At 42.1% G+C, this 17,500-nt stretch overlaps 1 protein-coding gene across 1 annotated transcript in view; it reads left to right on the top strand.

The window, feature by feature from the left end:
* Window positions 1-17,500, top strand: part of PCCB (propionyl-CoA carboxylase subunit beta) — a 50,732-nt gene that overhangs the window by 19,495 nt on the left and 13,737 nt on the right. The window contains exons 6-10 of the mRNA XM_040348709.1: window positions 1,763-1,873; window positions 2,888-2,996; window positions 4,625-4,745; window positions 16,554-16,635; window positions 17,405-17,500. The exon at window positions 17,405-17,500 is cut by the window's right edge and continues 28 nt beyond it. Coding sequence (XP_040204643.1) covers window positions 1,763-1,873; window positions 2,888-2,996; window positions 4,625-4,745; window positions 16,554-16,635; window positions 17,405-17,500 — 519 coding nt within the window. The remainder of the gene's footprint in view (window positions 1-1,762; window positions 1,874-2,887; window positions 2,997-4,624; window positions 4,746-16,553; window positions 16,636-17,404) is intronic.

Genomic DNA, 17,500 nt, shown 5'->3' on the forward strand with positions numbered 1-17,500 from the left:
ATTTAAAATATACACTAAACACTTCAAAGAATCTGGTGAAATGCAGCTCTGTTTTGTAAACCTCCGCCATGGAAGTCATACAAGAAGAATCCTGGATAAAAGCACACAACAACGTCACAGATGCAAGCTTTTCCAAGAATGCACTATTACTTTGTAACCTTGGCTTATCTATCATGGAGAGAACATCGGGTGGAGTGGGAACTTATGGCGTCTTAGCAGGGAAATAGTAAACAGGATTTGTTTTATAACCTACCTGAATTCAGCTGTGGGTAGGGCTGAAACAACTAATCGATTATGAAATTAATCAATTACAATTTTCATAATCGATTAATCGGCCAGTAACATATTGGGTTTAAAAAAAACGAAAATTAGCCCTTTATAGTACAAAAAGAGCAAATAATCACTACTGTTAATATTAATACGAAAAATCTTTGTACATTCACTGAGTGAAAGAATGTTGTTTGAAATTTTCACTTGCTTTTAACAATCTGTTTTAAAATGAATGTAATTTCTGAACGAAAACCACATACACTGTCTGAAAGTTCCTTTCACCAAGAAGTTTTCTATTATTTCTAAACTTTCCTAAAACGACCGTTGATTTGACCCCCACTGACGATTAGAAAATCGAATGAACATTCTTTTTTTTTTTTTTTTTTTTTTTTGAAGGAAGACATTGTTGTATGGCCAGCATATAATATATTACAGTTCTGTTTGAAAAACAGTCTTTTAACTTTTTTTTTTTTTTCTTTAAATTTTTTTATTTTTTTGTCGAAGTCTGATAATATTTAACAGATTCACCCTTTAATGGTATATACAGTATGTATCTCTTCTGTCTGTCCTCAGTGGATTAGAGATTTTGCTCCCCAACCATGTAGTTGGTTATTTATATTTACCACTTCATAGGGATATTTAAGAATAAAGTGTGTTTTTTTGTTTTTTTTTTGTTTTTGTTTTTAACTTTACATAATAAATTATACACCACACTTGGTTTTTAATGTTATTAACCGATTAATCGAAACAATAATCTGCCAACTAATCGATTATGAAAATAATCATTAGTTGCAGCCCTAGCTGTGGGCAGGTTTCCACATCAGAGGGGCTCTCATTTAGTGTCGATGGATCACCCTAGACAACCTGTAAAGTAATGTTTCTAAATATAAAGTATAGTATGACAGTGCAGAAGAATAACAATTGAAATTGTGGCACAAACAAATGCTAATGCACTATCCACATGAGTTGGCCTCTACTCCCCCTAGATACGCTTCCATAGGAAGCTCCACCTGAGACAAGAATCTATGAAATTACAAAAGAGGAACACCAGGGGGCGCCAGCTAAGTGCAGCATCAATGGGTTTTTGCCATTAAAAAGCCAAATGCAAATTCACAGAAATATAAAATCAAAGAGCTTATCTGCAGCCATGCCACATTTGATGGAAGCCGTCCACCTGAAGTGCCGCTTGTGACAGCAAACTGTTTTGTCAGTGAGAAGAACCACCAGGAGACACAAGGCAGGATGTGATGTCTCACCTGGGGCGGGCTGGTGGCAGTGCAGAAGAAATAATCCAGTGATTCAAATGATTATTTACAACTGTAAAAAGAGAGATTGCTTTCTGATTATCATGTCTAGGGACTGTCAGCAGTTCAGTTTCAGCTGGTCCTGTAATGGGTAAAGCACACCTTGCTTTGGGGGTACTGCAATTGTAGACGGTAGACAGGAGGCAGGAATTGTGTAGGAGGCTCTAACCCATGTCATCTGTTTTTAGAGGAATGTGCTGAGTTCTGGCGTCGTGCCTCAGATTTCTCTGATTATGGGTCCCTGTGCTGGAGGTGCTGTCTATTCCCCTGCCCTAACTGACTTTACATTCATGGTTAAGGTAAGTGTGTAATCCATAGCAGCACAGCAGTGTTTACATGGTGGCCACTTAAAGTAGATAATGAAAAAAAACGTACTCTGAAGGCTACAATTACATGAAGTATCTTCCAGGCCATACAAGATATGGTCCACAGGGACAATCTAACTTGTAACAATCCCAAAAGGAACAGTAAATATCAGCCATGAAAATCCAACACAATTGGATGGTGTGACTATGGTTGTCTTAATGTACCCATAGACATGGGATAAGCAAGACTTAGTCTGGCTGTTTTATAAGTTGTGTTTGGCAAGAATCTCATACCTATGGGAAATATTTTAGTGATTATAGCAAAATTGAATATGTACTCCTCTCAATTTGAACTCGGTCTTCACATTGTCCATTTACTGGTGTTTCTGCAGAGTAGCTGATTTCGCTTTGCTAAATAAGGAATTCATTTGGGCTATATGGACTCTTCAAGTTGAAGGTGAAGCCATAGCCAGACTTATGTGTAGGCATATGAGTGCTGAGCTGGTTATGTTATTTACAGCAACCAATTCTGTTATTCCCTTCATGCTTAAGGCCTCATTCACACTTGGCTGTTCGGGTCCGTCTGTCGGCGGACCTGAACGGCCGCTCCATGCATCGCTATGGAGCGTCGGATGTCAGCGGAGACATGTCCGCTGACATCCGACCCGATCCGACCCGCTAAAAACAGACGTATGGGGGCCACGTCCCCATCCGTCCATGCGGATCAGATCGGGTAAGATCTGATGAAAACGGACATGCTGTCCGTTTTCATCAGATCGCTCCATAGGGACACAGCAGTGCCCGACAAGCCCCTCCCCGCTCAGTGAGCAGAGAGGAGCTTGTCATCGTCGGCTCTGCGGACTGATCTCCCGCCAACTGTCAATGAAGCCTTAGAAATGGGGTGATCTGATTGGTATCTATTTGTTTATCATTATGTGTAATAAAAAAAAAAACAGTTTACCCCTGCCATGTAAATTCTACCATAACAATGTGTGTTTCTCTTCCCAGGACACTTCCTACCTCTTCATTACTGGTCCAGATGTAGTGAAGTCGGTGACCAATGAGGATGTGACACAGGAAGACCTAGGAGGGGCCAAAACCCACACTGCCCTTTCAGGTTATTGAAGCTTATTTAAAGCAACACCTCGATTTATTTTGTTATATCTGTTCAGCTTTCTGTCTAGAATCAGATCAGTCTTCCTTTATGCCCAGAAACCTTGTAAATTTAACAATTGTGAAAAAATGGGAAAACTCTTGTCAACCTTGTACGACCACAGCACCATGAACACAGCAGGGAGCTGCTGCTGCTTAAAATGTTTTAAACCCCCCCCCCCCCCCAAAAAAAAAAATCCTGTTTCTTTTAAAGCATGTTACACAGCACAGTGCTTGTGCTGTGTAATTTGGCCCCCTGTATCGCCTAAAAACCTGGCTGATCCTGCCTGGCTATACCCTCCCCTTTGTAAACTATCCACAGTAGATCATGGCTGCTGAGCCCCAACACCGTCGTCAGTTTACATGCCTCCGTCAGTGCCCGTGCCCGCCCCCCCTCCCCTCCAGCTGCTAAAATGTACTTTTATTGTCCTATATAATCCTCATTGGTTCCTAATGATAGCTGCTCCTGTCTGTGTTTTATAAAAAAAAATAAGAATGCCTTGTTTACCTGATTTTCAAAGCATCTTTCACGTGACCATCTGTGTCTCTCCTCTCCTCATCCCGTCTGACGTCAGTGGGGGAATTTCGACCCTGCCTGCTGCATCTGTCAGATGAGGAGAGTGCCGGCCGGGTTCACGTGAGGGTTGGGAGATGCTCTGAAATGAGGTACAGAAGGTATTTATTTTTTTATAATACAGAGACAGGAGCACCTGTCATTAGGAAGCAAGGTGGATTCTATGAAGTTGTCAATGTGGGTTACCAACTACTTCAAAGAATAAGTTCACTTTTTGAAAAAGAATGCATTTATTTTTTTTATTTTTTTGGAGCCTCTAAAGCATGGGTGCTCAACCTGTGGCTCTCCAGCTGTTGCAAAACTACAATTCCCATAATGCCTCAGCCTTTGGGAAACATGCTTGTACCTGTCAGCGGCTTGCAATGCCTCAGGGGAATTGTAGTTCCGCAACAGCTGGAGAGCCACAGGTTGAGCACCCATGCTCTAAAGCATTGCACAAGTGATCAGCAGATTGCTGGTGCTATGCAGGTCTCCAGCAGAGCAGTGTATCTGCTTGCCTGAACATCCTGTAGGGGTTGCAAAGGCTGCGGGACCTTGTTATTTTCTATGCCCAGAGCCCTGTCAATCGGTGATACAGCCGGGCGTGCGGAGCCCCACTCGGAACACTTTTTTTTTTATTGTGACAGCTAGCGAGGAGGGAGAAGAACCCTGCTAGCTGTCGCAGCGGGGATGGGGGAGGTACGGCGTCCAGTCTGTTCGTTATATGGGTGTAACATGTTCCGAAAGGTGAATGTATTCTTTAATTGTCCAGTGGTGCCATAAATGAACATCAGTTACAGATGTATATTTCTGCTACTACTTTTAGATAAAATCTAGGCGACATGTAAAATCATTCAATCCATTTTTTGTACTCTCAGGTACCTATGCTAAACTAAAATTCCACAGTATTTATTATTGTCTGGGCTTGCTTGCTTACTAGGATTGGAGTGCCAAGGACACAATTGTAGGCAGCAACCAGTCACTAGCATGACACTGGAAGAGGCATTTGATGCAAATTTTCTCTCATTTTTCCTTTGCAGGGGTGGCTCATCGAGCTTTTGAAAATGACATAGATGCCTTGTTAAACCTGCGGGAATTCTTTAACTACCTCCCGCTAAGCAACAAGGATGCAGCACCAGTCAGGGAGTGTCATGACCCAAGGTAAGCTGTTTGGGAGGAATTAACAAAGAGTGGTACAGGCACAATGCTTGCACTGTTCTTCTAAGCATACAAAACAGAGCAGATGCTGCTCTTAATTCACAAAGGGGCACACAAGCCTATTCTTTCTTAGTTTCGACCAAGCGTTCCTGTCAGTGTCAATGCAGATGATTCCTGCTGAATGCTCTGCGTAACAAAAAAGGAGCGCAAATACATGTACAGTATGTTTTCAAAATAGGGAGCAACGTTATCTAAATATATACAGTACATGCCTACAATGAGGAGAAAAAAGTATTTGATCCCCTGCTGATTTTGTACGTTTGACCACTGACAAAGAAATGATCCGTCTATAATTTTAATGGTAGGTTTATTTTAACAGTGAGAGATGAAATAACCACAAAAAAAATCCAGAAAAAAAAATTCTAAATTGATTTGCATTTTAATGAGTAAAATAAGTATTTGACCCCTTTGCAAAATATATATACTTGGTGGCAAAACCCTTGCTGGCAATCAGAGGTCAGACGTTTCTTGTAGTTTGCACACATCTTGGAAGACATTTTGTCCCACTCCGCTTTGCAGATCCTCTCTTCAAGTCATTAAAGTGGAGTTCCACCCATAAATATAACATTACATCAGTAGTTTTAAAAAAATGTCATTAGTCCTTTACGAATTTTTTTTTTTTTTTTTAGATGCCTTCAAAGTGTTGTTGCTAGGCAGAATAGTTAATCTTCCCACTGCCTGCACCTAGGTGCTTAATGCTTCCTAACCTACACTGCACAGACTCCTGGGAATGTAGTGGGTGTAACTTTCCAGGAGTCTGTGCACTCCCCAGTCTCAAAGAATCATGTGACTTGGACAGCACAGGTGCAGAAACCTAATCTGACACTGCTTCTGCAGCACTGAGCATGTGCGAGATTTGCAAGGCTGAAATCCAGGAAGTCATACAGTCTGGCTTCATGATGCACACACTTAAGATGGCCCCAGTCAATTTCTATTTTATAAAGTGTCTAAATGCTGTAACAACTTAACAAAACGGACCTTAGTTTACAGACTAACTTTACTAGAATACATTAAGCTTGTGTATTACAGGGGTATTTATATTTAAAAAGTGAAATTGTGGCCGGAACTCCGGTTTCAAGGCTGACATTTTGGTAACTGGAATCTTCAGCTCCCTCCACACATTTTCTATGAGATTAAGGTCTGGAGTTTGGCTAGGCCACTCCAGGACCTTTTAATGTGCTTCTTCTTGAGCCACTCCTTTGTTGCCCTAGCTGTGTGTTTTGGGTCATTGTCCTGCTGGAATACCCATCATTTTCAATGCCCCGGTTGCGGTAAAGGAGGTCCTCACCCTAAATTTGACGGTACATGGCCTGTCCATCGTCCTTTTTAATGCAGTGAAATTGTCCTGTCCCCTCTGCAGAAAAACACCTCCAAAGCATAATGCTTCCACCTCCATTTTTGACAATGGGGGTGTTCTTGTGGTCATAGACTGCATTCCTCCTCCAAACTCGTTGAGTTGATGCCAAAGAGCTCGATTTTGGTCTCAACTGACCACAACACTTTCACCCAGTTCAACTCTGAATCATTCAGATGTTCTTTAGCAAACTTCAGATGGGCCTGTACATGTCCTTTCTTGAGCAGGGGGACCTTGTGGGCACTACAGGATTTTGATCCTTCACGGCATTGTGTGTTACCAATTGTTTTCTTTGTGACTATGGTCCTAGCTGCCTTGAGGTCATTCACAAGATTCTCCTGTGTAGTTCTGGGCTGATTCCTCACCGTTCTCATGATCATTACAACTCCACAAGGCAAGTTCTTGCATGTACCCAGACCAAGGGAGATTGACAGTAATTTCCCTTTTTGGGCTTATGTCTGCCTTAATCCCAGTAGTACACTGGGGACAACTTCACATAAGAGTCCTACAGTACCACCTTTTGCGAATATTCGCACCAACTGTTGTCACCCTCTCACCAAGCTGCTTGGAAATGGTCTTGTAGCCCATTCCAGCTTTGTGGAGGTCTACAATCCTGTCTCTGTCTTCTTCTTTCAAATGTTAACAATTCATTAAAAAAATAGCACAAAATGATTCCTTATATGTATCTTATTCTTAGTAAAGAGTGAAACAACCTTAATTAGCATACTAAAAGAGAAGGGAGGGAAAATAAATAATATTTACTGGAATAGAAGAGACAGCCGGGTCAGGGGGTCCATACATTATTTTACCCAATTTTGATATTATAATTGTACTATTTCTCATTCCTTCCCGCTCTTTGTTCCTCCCCACTTAATACTACTCCATTAATCTCTTTACCGTTAATTTCGTATAGCCCTTCACTCGCCAGGTTGTCTCCCCTCTCCCAGCTAGGTCTCAAGGTCACAATAACCTTAGCTCTACTGAATCATCCCGCATATGCCTTTCGATCAGATGATATATTTTGGTTATTCTCCACCCCTGCTGTAATTCTTACTCTCTAAAGAGGGACACTTTTTATTTATTTTTTCATCCATGGTTTCCACATCTCCTCAACGTCCTTAAGGTTACCTCTTTTTATGTAGACTGCTCTTTCTTTACAAATCGTCTCATTTTTATTACCCTAATCCATTCTTTTACTGCCGGGGGCATTGTCGCCTGCCATCTCATGGCTATTAATTTTCTGGCTTGGACATCTCAATATTACAACTGTAGTGCTCTTCTTCGCCTCCCGTTCTCTCCTGTACCCCAATACACAGTGTGGCCTCCTTCTCCACCACTGTTCCAAATGTGTCACTCCTTAAGCACTCCTTCCCAGTACCAAAACGGCTTTGGGCGGTGCCACACCATGTGTATTAGGTCTCCAGGCCCTTGGCATCTAGGACATTTATCATCTGGTGGTCTTCCAAACTTAAACAGGCGCTTAGGCATATAATAAGATCTATTTATCAACATCAGGTGGGAGACTTTTTTGCGGGGGTGAAACTGAAACCTTTGGTCCCATCTCTAGCATTCTCCTCCACTGCTCCTGTGTTATTTCCCCTATATCTTCTTCCCATTTCTCTCTTACTTTAAGGAGGTTAGACCCTGTGTTGACTTTTTTGCTTATCTGCCAATATAATTCAGCTATAAGACCCTTGGTTGGGCCTACCTTGACTAAGTTTTGGAAGAGAGGCATTTTATTCCAGTCTAGGGTTTGGGCTTTGAGGGCATGCTCTACCTGAATGTACGTAAAAAATGAGTGTTGCGGTTTATTAAATTCCTCTCTTAAATCCAGGAACCTCCCTATACCTATCACCCTTATACAGTTGTCTCAGCCTTTTAATGCCATGTATTTCCCATTCCCCAACCTTTCCTATGTGGAGGATTTCCTGCAGGTTGGTATTATTCCACAGAGGGGTGTATTCAGTAAATCCAGTGTATCCCATCAGTTTTTTTTAACTGTTTTCCATATTTTAGTTATCATTTTTACTGTTTGGTTCCTATAGCTAAAGGAGTCTGCCTCAATAATAGTATCATGTACAGCTCCATTGAGCATTATTCTCCCATTAGGGGTACCCCCTCCCGGGGTATTACATCCCATTAGTTGTTGTAATTGTGCCGATGGGTAATAACTATCAGGGTGGGGAACTGCGAGACCTCTTATTACTGGGAGCTGTAGTGTACGAAGTCGAATCCTGGCTTGCCCCCCTTTCCATATTGGCTCTCTGAAAAGCATTTCAATTTTATTAAACCATTTTCTACAGATCCAAACTGGAGAGTTATGTATTATATACAGCAGTTGTGGCTGCCAGCCACTGACAGGGGGAGCCGTTTCCAGATATCATTTTTTTGTTCAAATTTGGCCAGTAAAGGGATTCGATTTTTGTTTATATATTGGTTGGGGTCTTTTGTCACCAATATCCCCAAATATCTCAATGTATCCATCACCGTCAGTTGTGGCATTCCCACTGCTACAACTTCTCCATTTGGATCTACTGGCCATAACTCAGATTTCTCCCATTTTCTCTCTAAGACCGTAAAGCTACCAAATTCCTCTACTATACTCATTACTTTTTACCAGTGATTGTTCCGTATCTCCCAGGTAGAGGAGAATATCATCGGCATATAGCGCGATTCTTTCGTCTCCCGTCTTCCTCTGAAATCCAATTATCTCAGTGCTTGACCTTATGGCTATTGCCAAAGGTTCCATCGCTATGGCGACAAAGGGCACCCCTGTCTTGTCCCCCTCTCCAGGACAATCTTTTTTGAAAGTTCATTATTCTAAGCTTAGCGCTAGGGTTATCATAAAGCATTTTTATCCATCCGGTAAATATCGGGCCAAATCCAAATTTCCCCAGCACCCTCCAGATATCCCATTCTACACTATCAAAGGCTTTGGTCACATCCAGTGATAATACAGCTCTTGTTCCCTCATTCTCCGTCGGGGTTTGTAAGTTTAAGAATGTCCTTCTGATGTTCATACTGGTGAATCTATTAGCTATAATTCCTATCTGATCCGGCTGGATAAGTTTTGAGATGAGCCTATGAAGCCTCGATGCCAAAACCTTAGCCACTATCTTGGCATCGGAGCATAAGAGGGAAATTGGTCTATATGCAGCAGGGTCTAAGGGGTCCTTCCCTTCTTTTGGCATAACTATGATGGTTGCTTCCAACATTGACGCAGGGAGTCTTCCTTCCGTGGCTGCTCCATTTAATGCTTTTATGAGCTCTGGTAGTAGTACTTCTCCATAATATTTATATATTTGTCGGGAGCCTGTCTCTGGGCCAGGCGACTTTTGATTTGGCATATCTGCTACTGCCTGCTGGATTTCTAAAAGTGATATTGGGTTTTCTAATTCTTCCCTTTCCACTTGTGTAATGGCCGGGATCTCCAACCTCCCCAAGAAATCCTCCATTTCTCTTTCCAGCCCCACCTTTTGTGTAGTATAAAGTTGTTGTGTTTTTTTTATAGTACGCCCGAAAGGTCTGTACTATCTCTGAGGTATCTGATGTTATTACCCCTCCTACTGATCTAATTGATCGAATGTCGGAAGGGGGGGAGTTAGACTTCACCAATTGCGCCAGCATCCTTCCGACGCTTTCACCCTCTGCAAAGGAGGACTGCCGCATAAAAAGTCGTCTGATCTCTACTTCCCGTGTGATTACTATCTTATATACTTGTTGTTTCTCTAGCCATATTTTCTTCTCCAATGTTGGATCTGTTGCATAGTTGTTTTCTGCCTCCAATACCTCTCTCCGGGTATTTTCCTCCCCCAACTTTTTTTATTAAATTTGGCCCACCTGCTAGATCAGGATACCCCTAAGGTATGCCTTCAGGGTGTCCCATAATATCCCGGTACTTGTAGTACCTTCGTTAATGTCTACAAATTCCCTCAGTTTGGGCAGGACCTCATCCGTTTCCTTTATTAGCTCGAACCAATATGGACTGATTTTCCACTCTCTCTGGGTTTTTTTGTCCCCCTAAATTTAAGGTTAAAGGATCACTAAAGGAAAAACATTTTAGCAACATTTTGCTAAAATTACTGTTTACATGGTATAGAGACATAATAGTTAACGGATTCCTTTTAAAAAGGATTAAAAATAGATAAACAATCATATAATGTGCCTCCTAGATGCAAAAACGAAAGTGAAAGTAGTTTAGTCTGCATGTTATTTCAAGCCTCTGTGCTGGACAGTGCCATAGAGAGTCATGGCTAGGAAAACGAAACTAAAGTCTCCCATGACTTTTTTCATACGGAGCCGGACAACCAGGAAGTGTCCAGAACAGGGCAGAATTACAGCAACATCAGAGCAAAAACGAGCAATGAGGACATGAAACCAGGACTGCAGTAAGGTAAAGGAAGCCATTTAGCTAAAAAAAATATATTTCCTTTAGTGACCCTTTAACACCATTGGGGAATGGTCTGACACTCCTCTTGGCAGATATACTATTTTCCCATGGTCTGTAGCGCTCTATCATTCCCCAAGGCCATATCTATCCTGGAGAGTGTGGAGTGCGTACTTGAGTAGCAATAATATTGCTGATCGCCCGGATTCCGCACTCCACATATCCATTAATCCAACTTCTTCCATAAATTGACTCAATCAGCTCTTCCCTATAGGGTCTAGACACATTGGCGCGGGAAACCTATCAACCTTTTGGTCTAAGATCTCATTGAAGTCTCCTACAACTAGAACCGGCACCTCTTCCTTACCCAACATAAATTCATTTAATCTGCGCATTATATCTATTTTGAAAGGTGGAGGAACATACATATTCGCTACTACATACAGTCGATTATCAATAGAGCAATACAAAAAGATATACCGGCCATTCTCATCTATGCTGGTCTGTCTGCAGGAAAATCTTACCCCAGCTCTCACCATAACACTCACTCCCCTAGAGTAAGTAGAGTGTACTGAGTGGTACTGGATAGGATATTTTTTATTCTGTAATTGTTGGATTGTATTCTTTGTTAGGTGTGTTTCCTGCAGGCAGACCAGCTCTACCCCATATCTTTCCATCGTAGAGAACACTGCTGCTCTTTTTGCTGCTGTCCCCAAACCCCTAACATTCCATGAGCCTATATTTAATGTTTTACTTTTGCATTTACGGGTGGGGAGTATATCATAAGGAAACGGGGGTACTGATCCACCAAAAAAAAAGTACATAACTAATCTCTATCCTAATTTTCTTTGTTTTATATTGTAGTCCCGTGCCTACTTCTCATTTGCAGTGTTTTTTAGAAATTATATCACAGTAACCCAATAAAGTGTATATGCCATCGATGATTATTTCCATATGGATTTCAAACTCTATTTTACTATACCAATCTTTTCCCCATTGTGTGTTACCTTGCAACCTCCCACTGTGTTTCATTGTATTATTCTTTTGTGCAGTGTCATTAATTTCTATACTCTCCTTTAGTTCATATCTTACATGCATTAGTGAAAAATGTATTCCTATGTGACCTGCGCTCTCCCATCTTCCCCCCTCCACCTATCCCGGTGTTTCCCTAAGGGGTTTTCAGTGACCGTTTCCCACACCACTTGTTCCTCATATTTACTCCCTCCCAGTCCCATTCATCATCTGTGCGCATCTTACCCCCCTCCCCTCCCCATATTTTATTTAGTTTTTATTATTGTTAATTTCTTATTTCCCCCTAGGAGAGAGACAGAGCAAAAAAAAAAGATATATTTCGCTCCCCCCTCTCCCCCTTCCTCTGCACCATCTTCCCCCTTCACCTAGGTTATCTACAGCTTATCCTTGTTCTCTTCCAACCACCTCTCTACACTCGCCGGAGTATCAAAAAATCTGGGTTCCTCCCAATGCCACTACACGTAGCCTTGCTGGATAAAGAAGAGCATAAGTCAGCTTATATCTTTGCAGTGCACGCTTAACGGGAATAAACTCTGCTCTACGCTTCTGTAATTCCGGTGAGAAGTCAGAATACAATGATATCTTAGTGTCTTTAAAAATATATATTTTCCGCCTCTCTTGCTAGCCGCAACAGTGTCACTTTGTCCCTATAATTTAGAAATTTCAGGAGAAGCGGACTGGGATGTCCCCCTGCTGGTGGAGCCCTGAAGGGGACTCTATGTGCTCTTTCAATTGAGAACGTTGTTGAAAATGTCTCTCTTCCAAAAATTTTGAGCCATTTTTCCAGGAACTCTATGGGGTTGGAACCCTCACTCTTTTCGGGCAACCCCACCAGTCTAACATTGTCCCTTCTAAGCCGGTTCGCCATCTCATTTTTGAGGCATATCTGCACATCTGTTCTTTCAGAATTTTCACCTCATTTATTAATGGGAATACGTCATCTTCCAGTTGGCTTGTCCTCGCTTCCACGGCAGATGTTCTTTCTGCTGTTTTTTGTAAGTCTCGTTGAACCAGTATCAAGTCCTCCTTGACTATGCAAATCCCCTTTATCTCGGACTCCTTAAATACCAAATCACTCGTTTGCAAGTCGTTCAAAATATGGCCGCTCGACTTGTGACTGGGAAAAAAAACATGGGAATCAATCTCACCTTCTCTGAGATCCCTTCATTGGTTGCCAGTAAAAGACAGAATCACTTTCAAGGCACTCTGTCTAACGCATAAGTGTGTTCAGGGAAATGCCCCCCAATATCTATGCGAAAAACTAAAAAAGCTCACAACCCCAATCGCGTTCTGCGATCCACCAACCAAAATCTACTCCAGATACCCAAAGCCAGATACAAGTCCAAAGGAGAACGAAGATTTGCAGTCCAAGGACCCAGACTATGGAACGCTCTACCAACCAGCATCCAATTGGAGGTGAACTACCTGGCCTTCAGAGGAAAAATCAAAACCCATCTCTTTTGAGGGCTAAAGTTTACTTAGGAATTGGATACTAAGCACCCAGAGGTGATTTAGTTTGCATGTGTTGCGCTATAAAAGTTTCTCACTCACTTCTTTCATCTGATCGCAAAGTTCTTTTAATGTGCTCTTGCATGCATTCACAGCTGTGAATACGTATTTTAATGTTGGTTCCTTCTCTAGGGGTAGGCACGACTCTGCTGTTGCACCCAAACTTTGTTGTGTCTGCCCTGGGGTTTTATTACTTGATGTTTTTACTATTGGGGTCCCTATAGAGCCCTGTGGTGGTGCTGCTGCTATTGATTGTCTTTGGCTTTTTCTATCTGCCGTGCCTCCCTGCTGAGCTTTGAGCTGTGTCGCCTTTTTTATTGGCGTAGGCATCTGTGCCGACGAGTGGGCATATTGCTCCAGTTTTGCCGCAGCTGATGCCTGCTGTAGGTTCTTCTCTTTTGCAGAGCGTAGCAGTTGCATCTCTGCGTTTTCTACTTAAGAGGAATATGCTTATCCCCTAATCCATACAATATTAGGCCGAAGTACTACTAAAGAAACAAAAAATAACAAAGTTAAACCAGCGACTTTTGGAGCTGTCTGCAGATCTCACTTTGTTTATTACCCTTCTTGTGAGAGAAGAAAAAAAAATGTAAGGTACTAGCTATGCACCATTTGCTCAAAGACCTCAAACAGAAGCGCTTGTTTTTAACTTCAGGGTACTCAAACTTAAAGGTTGTGCTCCAGCATACAGCAATAAGGAGGGCGGAAATCAGTACTCATAGTTCATAATTCATAGCTGCAAATGTTCAATCGCCAGGGAAGCACCGTCAAGCAGAGCAAAGAAATCGCAAAAAAGTTGCTGCAATTCTATAGGGTATTCTATGGGTTATTACCCACTTCCCCCCCTTTTTTTTTTTCTCCAGGTTTTTTAACCCTAGCACAGAACCAGCTATATAGGGTTAACCGGAGAAATAACAGTTCCTGTGTCCCAAAGAAAAATGTAAGTATGCAGCAAGCTTCAACCTTACCAGACATGCAGAAATACTTATACAAATGCCATCTATTGCAATGTGGTCAATGCTCAGTCCAACCCTTTGTCACTTCTTATGTACTTGGTCAGCATGCCTCATTCCCCCTTCTATTCGCACAGTCTTTATGGAATAAGAGGTATTCAGGCAAAAAAACAATGCACAGCATGCCATTAACAGTCCATTACTCACATAACCTTCAGTCTAGGAGGGGGGCTTCCCAGGACCAGGACATAAAACTTGACACTTGTTGCTTGAGTTGCTTGGATAGAACACAGAACCACATAAGACAGCCTTAGGAAAACTGTGCCCACTCTGCTCACAGCTGCTCATAACTCCCAATCCCCGCTCCTCGCAGCTCCCAGGCTCGGTCACCCACTCCTCATGGTTTTCATAAATTTCACAGCTCCATACGGCTTCACCCACATCACGCTGTATTATACTGCTGTATTGCACTGTGCGACCATTCAGCTGTGGAGCTCCGTAACCTCTCCTCCTTAATCTCCTCAAATTCCTCAAACTCGGTTAACCCAGGGGGCTGTGAGTCTACAAGGCTATGTGGTGACTCCTCAGCTGCCCACGCAGTACTCACTCACACGCGGGCGGGCGGCGGTCACGCATCTCCAGTCACGAGGAGGACCGGGGAGAGAGCCAGGAACCCGAGCGGCGGGGGTGCAGCGCCCAAGCTTGTGTAGCACTGTACCGCCTTCTGTCTTCCTTCTGCAGGGGCTCCGTCAGGGGATCTCAAGGCTTCGGGTATTACACGGCCGTCCAGCACGGTACGGGGAGACACACACTCACACTCAACCCTCACTCCTCCATCCGGTCACGCCCCCGTCCCTGACATCTGTGGACAGCTCTTTGGTCTTGACTGTGGTGGAGAGATTGGAATCTGATTGCTTCTGTGGACAGGTGTCTTTTATACAGGTAACAAGCTGAGATGAGGAGCACTCCCTTTTAAGAGAGTGCTCCTCATTTCAGCTCATTACCTTAATAGAAGACACCTTGGAGGCAAAAATCTTGCTGATTTAATAGGGCAGGGCTCGACAAATCCCGGGCGCCAGATCGCCATGGCAAATAGAAATAGATTTTATTTTTTATTTTTTTGTGAGCTGGCGCTATCTGGTGGTGAGCCGTTGGTATTACAAGTTATTACCACCAGATCTGTAAGCTGGCGCCATCTGGTGGTGGTCGTTGGTATTACAAGTTAAGCATTACAAGTTAAACAGCAATTCTAATGTAATTTTTCACTATTTTCACTGCCATCTTCTTCCCTCTAATTGGAACCCCCAAACATTATATATATTTTTTATCCTAACACCCTAGAGAATAAAATGGCAATCGTTGCAATACTTTCTGTCATGCCGTATTTGCGCAGCGGTCTTGCAAGCGCACTTTTTTGGGGAAAAAAATTACACTTTTTTTAATTAAAAAATAAGACAACAGTAAAATTATCCCCATTTTTTTTAATATTATGAAAGATAATGTTACGCCGAGTAAATTGATACCCAACATGTCACGCTTCAAAATTACGTCCGCTCGTGGAATGGCGTCAAACTTTTACCCTTTAAAATCTCCATAGGCAACGTTTAAAAAACTCTACAGGTTGCATGTGTTGAGTTAGAGGAGGTCTAGGGCTAGAATTATTGCTCTCGCTCTACCAATCGCGGCGAATACCTTACATGTGTGGTTTGAACACAGTTTACATATGCGGGCGCTGCTCACGTATTTGTTCGCTTCTGCGCGCAAGCTCGTCGGGACGGGGCGCGTTTTCTGGCTCCTGGATTCCAAGCAAATTTGTCAACCCCTGTAATAGGGGATCAGATCAAATCAAAATGCAAATCAATTTATAACTTTTTTTTTTTTTCTTTGCGTTTTTCTGGATATTTTTGTTCTTCTGTCTCTCACTGTTTAAAATAAACCTCTCATTCTGGGACACTTGGTTGGAAAAGGCCACCACATGTACTGAGATAGAAGTGGATCCTGCTTAGCAGGTTTTTGTTCTGTTTTTTAGGTTTTTTTTTCTACTCGCCAAACACTGTGTATAGGACACCATTTTAATTTAGCAGAGGCAAGACGTGTCATACTATTATCCAATGTATGCATTCAAATATGTCTGGTTTTTATATTTTTATCATTTCTCTTTATTTTTCTTCCAAACCTGTAAAATGCTTGAATTCTAATTATAAGATGCCCTCTTTTCAAAGGACTATGTTTGTAAAAAAAATAAACCTATCATCAATTGACTGATCATTTCTTTGTCAGTGGGCAAATGTACAAAATCAGCAGGGGATCAAATACTTTTTCTCCTCACTGTATAAAAAATGTAATGCATTGTAGGGAATACCATAGCATAACCGAATCAAGTGTTTGTTAGACTTGTCTTCTCCGAGTAGCATTGATTGTATAGTTTTTAAATCCTGACATTCTGCTGAAGAAAACTGGCTTTTAGAAGATGTAGTAGTTCCATTACAATGCAGTGATTTTTGTTTGTATTACAGCGACCGTCTCGTATCTGGATTAGACACCATAGTTCCCATGGAGTCCACTAAAGCCTATGACATGTTGGATATCGTCCATTCGGTAATACTGCTGCGATGTAGCTACCTTGCTGTTGCAGTATAACGGGGTTCGACAAATTCCGGGCGCCAGGTCGCCGTTGCGCCTAGAATTAGGATTGTTAAATCTTCACTTACCTCATCCTTCGATTTTGCTTTTAAATGTCCTTATTTCTTCTGATAAATCCTCACTTCCTGTTCTTCTGTCTGTAACTCCACACAGTAATGCAAGGCTTTCTCCCTGGTGTGGAGTGTCATGCTCGCCCCTCCCTTGGACTACAGGAGAGTCAGGACGCTCTCTACATTGCAGATAGAGAAAGGAGCTGTGTGTTAGTGGGCGTCCTGACTCTCCGTAGTCCAAGGGAGGGGGCGAGCACAACATTCCACACCAGGGAGAAAGCCTTGCATTACTGTGTGGAGTTAGACAGAAGAACAGAAAGTGAGCATTTCTCAGAAGAAATAAGGACATTTAAAAGCAAAATGGAAGGATGAGGTAAGTGAAGGAGGACTGCACTAAGGTAAAGGAAGCTACTTAGGGAAAAAAAATTGTACCTTTACAACCCCTTTAAGGGACCTTGCTTTTTGAGCATATTGGAAGCGTATTTGCATAACAAGTATTTTTGCAACACACAGACAAGTGTAATATTTGTCCAGATAATGTCTTAATGAGAATATTCTAAATAATCCAAATTGGATACTGGCAGCAAGCAGTAATGGTCCTTGTACACAATTATCTTTTAATGCATTAGGTGCCTATATGGGATCGTGACATTTTTTGTTTTTTCTTTTTCCAGATTGTTGACGAGCAAGACTTTTTTGAGATTATGCCCAACTATGCCAAAAATATTATTGTGGGCTTTGCCAGGATGAATGGCGGAACAGTTGGCATT

The sequence above is a fragment of the Rana temporaria genome, chromosome 4 (genome assembly GCF_905171775.1).
Source record: "Rana temporaria chromosome 4, aRanTem1.1, whole genome shotgun sequence".
Classification (NCBI taxonomy): Eukaryota; Metazoa; Chordata; class Amphibia; order Anura; family Ranidae; genus Rana; species Rana temporaria.